The 6,316-nt window shown below is 39.0% G+C and overlaps 1 protein-coding gene across 1 annotated transcript in view; it reads right to left on the bottom strand.

Annotated features, from left to right (window-relative positions):
- Positions 1 to 564: 564 nt before the first annotated feature.
- WIF1 (Wnt inhibitory factor 1) overlaps positions 565 to 6,316 on the bottom strand; it is a 55,358-nt gene continuing 49,606 nt past the window's right edge. The window contains exons 8-10 of the mRNA XM_048835902.2: positions 5,433 to 5,528; positions 4,733 to 4,828; positions 565 to 1,365 (exon numbers count right to left, since the gene is read on the bottom strand). Of these exons, the coding sequence (XP_048691859.1) occupies positions 1,244 to 1,365; positions 4,733 to 4,828; positions 5,433 to 5,528 (314 nt within the window). The 3' untranslated portion in view covers positions 565 to 1,243. The remainder of the gene's footprint in view (positions 1,366 to 4,732; positions 4,829 to 5,432; positions 5,529 to 6,316) is intronic.

The following is a 6,316-nucleotide window of genomic DNA, read 5'->3' as shown; positions in this document are numbered from 1 at the left end:
TTTGGAACATGATCACGGCCTATGCGGTTAAGCTCTGTATACCACGCATGTGTGTGATGTAGAGAGGAAGGGAGAGAATAGATATCTGTTCATTTGTTTCCAATTTAAAACAAAAACACTATCCTGTAACCATAAACAAGGAGAGAAGCACATGGCAAACATAGTGATCTTAAACCCACTTCCCTGAGCAGTGTTTATACTTAGTTCCTGAAAATCCATGGCGTGTAGTAATTGCACGGACCAGTGTTCAGCCTGCATAGTTTGCAGTGCAGGGAGATAACATGAACATTCTCTTGAGAGATCCTGTGAAATTATTGTGGAATCTGCCATTTGTTGCCATCTCCTCCTTTCCAAATGCAAAAATGTGCTCTTTTGAAGTATTTTTATAAGCCCCAGGGTAAAATACTATCTGTCAGGGATGATGTACCAATATCTGGGGAGGGGGAAATCAGTGAAAAAAGAAGAGTTGGGGTGATTTCTCTATTTTTTAGAAGTGGCATCCAACTGCCCTAGAGCTCACATCCCTTCAACATGTCACTAGTGAAATTATAACAGACCACGCCCTCAAAAAACTAAAGCAGCATCTTTATTTTGTACATAACCATCAGTATAAAAAGTTTATTACATAAGAGCTGTTTTGTTTACAATATATTATATTGCTTCAAGCCAATGCAAAAAGTTCATACATTATAGTTCTACTTTGTTTACAATATATTATATTGTTCAAATGACATAGTGTATATTTAATACAGAGCACTGCAAAATTGTTATGACCTACGATATTGTTGTATTGAGGTTTTTTTTAAATTAGGAAACTTTTTTGTAATTGTTCTAAGTACATGATAGTAACAATGCAAAACCAACCCTGACTGTTGCTTAGGCAAACTCTCTAATCATCAGACCAACCCAGGGCAGCTTCTACAAAATGCTTCACTTGGATATTGTTTCATTTTTGGAAAATATTTGCAGCTACATAATCAAAAAGGAAAGTTTAAACATTACTGAAATATAGTACAAAACACTGTCCAAAGCACTGAAACAAGAAGCCTATATAATCGTGCTAAAGAAGGATTTATAAAACTTAAAAGGAATAGTAAATATCAGCTCAGTGGTTTATAATGAAGCTAATAAAATTCAGGCCAGTAATCTTAACTGTAATGAACAGCATTTTAACATTCAACACATGAAAGGTTAATGAAGGCTATGAACTTTGTGTAACATAAAACGTTTCAGATGTTTGAGTTCACCAGATATAATTGGATTCGGGTGGAACATGCCTCTCTTCAGCCTTTTTAGGTGAAGGCGTGTGCTGTCTGTGCTTGGGGTCTGTCGGCCTCAGGGCACTCATAATGCTGGCTCCATACCCTGAAAAATTGAGAAAGAAACTACAAAAGCAGACTCCTGGTTCACTGTTAACATTTCAAACTAAAGAAGTTTTTCCCATGGGAATGTAGGGAATTTTAATACACATCACACAGGTCCCCACAGGAAAAAATGGGTGCCATAAGACAAAAAGTTAATCACGACAGGATGCCGGCTCTCTGGCTTTTACCGTAAGGCTTCCTTATCACAGAATCACTGCACTACAAGTATACTTAGGGCTATGATACTGTGCTAGAGTCACACATGAACAACTCATGTTTGATGGACAGAGAGTCAAAGGCTGCCATTAGAGGTGAGCTTTAAAATGGTATTATTGGTTTGCTGGGCATAAAAATCTCGGTGGAGAACGTGTGTTAATTATGTGCACTTTACTTCGTTTTAAAGCCAAATACAAAGAAAACGAGAATGGCAGCAACAAACACCCAGAAAAATAAATTAAGGATTTGAGATTCTTTGTTACTTTTTATCCCATTTTCAGTTTCAGTATCAGTGTTGTAACTGCAAAAAGAAAAGGAGTACTTGTGGCACCTTAAAGACTATCAAATTGATTAGAGTTGTAACTATTTGTTTACAGTTTCATTTACAAATCTAATTACAAAACCTCAAGAGGACATGACTTAAAAACTGAATTTCAGGTTTGCTTTATTTTTTTACCACTTCTCTTTAAGAATACTGTTGTACTGAGAAGCCATTTGTTCCAACTGCGCCTGTAACTTTTAAATCAGTGGTGCAAAAACTTTTCCTGTTGTGACCCGCCCCCCCTTACCAGTAATGGAATCTGTCCATGCCCGCTCCTCCATTACAGCACAGCTGGCTCAGCAGAGGAGCTTGGGCTGAAGGCATAGCATGGGGCTGAACTGGGGATGAAGGAGGATGCGAAACTACAGGCGGAGCTGGCCTGGGGGCAGAGCAGGGCTGGGTGGTGCTCCCTCCCCGCCCTCTGTGGGGGCTGGCCCGGGCCCTGCTCTGCACCCCTCTGAACGTTCCTCAGCACTCCCTAGGGGGTGTGCCCCACAGTTTGGGGACCACAGGTTTAAATTGTGGGGATTATTTTAATCTTTGTTTTATAGCCATTGACTTTCACAGCCAATGAAGTCACCCCGGAAGTAGCTACATTTTTTCTTTCTTTGAAATTAAACGTGAGTCTGACTGAGAGATACTTGGTTTTATTTGCAGAGTAAAATGAACTCAAGCACAAAGGGCCCTATGCACAGGGCCGCCCAGAGGATTCAGGGGGCCTGGTGTCTTTGGTGGAGGGGTCCTTCTGCTCCAGGTCTTCGGGGCAATTTGGCACCCCCCCGCCACCGAATTGCTGCCGAAGACCCGGAGTGGAAGATGTGGCGGCAGGTCCTTCACTCTGGGTTTGTTCAGCGGCACTGAAGGACCTGCTGCCGAAAACTCTCGTGGGGGCCCCTGCGGGGCCCGGGGCAAATTGCCCCACTTACCCCACCCTACCCCCCCAGGCGGCCCTGCTTATGCATAGCTTCAGTAAGTTCTACTTAGGCTCGTAATACAGAGGTGAATTCTACCCAGGTGGCCCCCCCTGATGACTGCAAAAGGTGTTTTGCCTAACTAAGAACTGCAGGACTACAGCCAGTCTTTAAACCAACGTATTTATTAACGAGGACTTCAAAGCCCTTGGAGCAGACACTAATGTGCGAATACAGAATCCTTGTACCATGCAGGCATGGTACACATTTTGTGCTTCTCTGGGAGCAGTAAAATGTACGTGTATTGACAATGCAAAAATGCTCCCTTGCTAGCTGGTAGGTTAACTTTACAGATGTGTTACAAAAAGATGGCATTAAAATGGATATTGATTTCCAGATACTTGATTTTTAGCTATACTGTGTCTGTTGTACGTGTTAAAGAATTTATTCATTTGTCGGTGAATGGCATAGTTAGGGAAACAAATATACAATCCGACATCTTCTAAACTGATTGCCAAAGCCTTAATTTTAAACCATAACTCATTCCTGTCAGAGTATGTTTTTGCTTTATAAAAACACTCAGTTATTCTCGGATACATTTTAACATGCACACCTTTCTCTACCCAATGGATCACAGACATAGATTCATAGATATTTAGGTCAGAAGGGACCATTATGATCATCTAGTCAACATTATTTACAATTATTTTAGTTCAATTTGTACTATCATGTACAATGTCTGATGAATTTATTAAGCATATGGCATTAAAAATAAATTGTTCTGAAATTTTCATTTTTACTATATAATAATAAGGAGCAGCTGATAGTCGTAACAAATATGCTAATTTTTTCTCTGCCACTTTTCAAATTAACTACTGATAGCAAACTAATAATGTTTACAGCAAACGTATATCTTATGAATGGTTGTATCAAAAAGCTTTCAATACTTCAATTTGTTACTGTTATAGTACTGTGTTTTATGACGTGTAAGGCTGAATTGGAATTTGTCACCTGGATCTAAATTGCTATTTCAAGTCATTTTATAACTTCTTGTTATTGGGAATAGAGTGTATATTAAATATGGAGATCTTGAGGATAAATTCATTCCTGGTTTAACTCCACTGAAGTCATCAGTTGCCTACACGTTGCACTAGGTGTCAAATGGATCAGCAAGGGGAAAACAATTAAATTATCATTTTCAACAAATGTAACATTGAGATCAACACATTTTGGAACCGTTAAGTCTGGTGTAAAAAAAAAAAAAAAAAAGTCAATTAACACCCCTACACACACCTAAATTTTAACCTGCTTTAAAGTTGGCTGAAAATTGGAGGGAAGATTTTGCCAAAACTTTGTCTATTTCTCTGAAATTTTGAAAAAATCCAATCAGCTCTAAACCCCTATGTAATATATTTTTATTTATAGAAATGTCTATCCAATGTTCTGAAAGCCTGATCCAAAGCCCCACTGATGTCAATGGGAATCATGTTGTTAGAGTACAATGTGTGCACAGCAGATACAGCAGGGCGCACTTTCCAAGATTCTCATTGACTTCAGTGGGGTTTGAATCAGTCTCACCGCATGGGCAGAACATAAATTAGGTCACCTAGAAATTTTCTCTGTACCAAATTTTAGAATTCCCAATAGGCAAAAAAGTGAGGTTAATCACTGTAGAGTAGTTTTGAATTGTTTTATTCCTTTTTTGTAATTAATATACAGTTCAACAAAAAGTTTAAGTATTGAAAATGTTTGGGATAATTATTTTTATGCATACATTTAAAAAAAATTAAAGGATTATTAACTAAGGAGAGTGTTTTGTTTCTAGTGATTGTGTAGTAGCTTTGAGCCAGCCATTTATAGATGCAAGATGATCTGTGAAAAGCTCCGGTATGGATTCTCAGAGCTTTGTTCTCACTTACTTTTGTTGCAATGTCTTCCATGCCAGCCTTCTTTGCATTGACATTTGTTAGGTTCCACACAGGTTCCATATGATCCACAACCAGGTTCACAGACAGCTGTAATCAAGTGAGAACATGAATTCAACGTCCTTACATTTCACTCTGAGATAAAGTTATAGTTGCTTTCCCTGCTATTCTTTAGAATGTTAGTTTTGGCATGGCCAAGGCCGCTAGCAGTAAATCTATATTTTAAATTGACTGTGCAGAATTCTGAAAATAACTTGCCCCACTACTGAAATAAGGCCTTATTTAACTCCCTTATGTTGGTGCAAATCAGGAGTAACTCTATTGAAGTCAATGAAGACAGTAAGGGAGAGAAGAATCAGGCCCATAATATTTACATTCACGAAAAGGTAGATTTTCAGTGGTATTTTGAAATACCATAGAATTGAAATGTTATTATCCAGAAACACTTGCTTATTATACTGATGTGTTACTGCTTTAAAGAAACTCATACTATTGAAAGGTTTGGTGGTGGTTTTTTAGAAGTTTTGTGTTACAACCACCCCCATAACTTCAATAAATGAAGCATGTCCACAAAGTAAATTAACCTGAGCTACCCTGGCAACACATAGTTAGTGCTGATGTTGAGTAATAAGATACTGTATTGCTATCACAATGATCTTATAACAAGGATTGATTGAGTAGAGTTAGTACTTACGCTTTGAACACAGATCTCCTTGGTAACCTTTGGAGCACTTACATTTATTTTTACCAGTACATTTACCTCCATTTCTACATGGCTGTTGGCATTTGCCTAGAAATAGGAAACATGAAAACAATGGCCTTAGTACTCCACTTATACAAAAATAATTACAGGGAGAGGGAGGAAGATAACTGTTTTAAAAACACACTTTGTGTTTGAAATATTCATTGGCTCATATTGTTAAAAAGTCTCGTGTGTACGCAGTAGATCCTGTAGGGGGGCACTTTCTTATGGGCATGGGAAGTCTAGTTTTCCAAAGATTTATATGCATGCTTAAGCAGCTTGAAAATTGGGCTAGAACTGGGCATGGCCTCTGAGTGTCTACACAGACTTTGGCTACACTCATAGCACTGGGATTTTGAAGAGGGAATTCAGTGTGCCCTCTATGAGTACTGCCCACTTCTCTGTACCATCCTAGGGCAGCTTCAGCACAGTGTCACTGTCATCATTTTTCAGCTAGCTGCAAGGAATATGAGCTCAGGGTCCAGGCAGCTGAGCACAAATGGAAGAAAGAGGGGAGGGATGTTAGGGCTTTCCTTAACAACAGGATGCTCCAGAACTGAACAAATGTTGCAAGTATTTGCAGGAAATAAATAGGTTGGCTGGGCCTGTCACCTTACAGTCAGAACCCTGTGTGCTCTGTAGATGCTGTAGAATTTGCTGCAGGATCCATTCCATGCTGCAATTTACTGCTCCAGAAACCAAGCTTTCGTTTAAAAAATGGTTCTAGCTTTCATGGTTGTGAAGAAAAGCTTGAAAATGTGAACTGAATGTAACCAAGGCAGTGACATCTACCTGAGTCTGCAGACAGCCTGAAACTTGAGTTCAAATAGCCATGA

This window comes from Caretta caretta, chromosome 1 (assembly GCF_965140235.1).
Source record: "Caretta caretta isolate rCarCar2 chromosome 1, rCarCar1.hap1, whole genome shotgun sequence".
Lineage (NCBI taxonomy): Eukaryota > Metazoa > Chordata > Testudines > Cheloniidae > Caretta > Caretta caretta.
The sequence above is the reverse complement of the archived record's forward strand: the minus strand, read 5'-3'. Positions and strand labels throughout refer to the sequence as shown.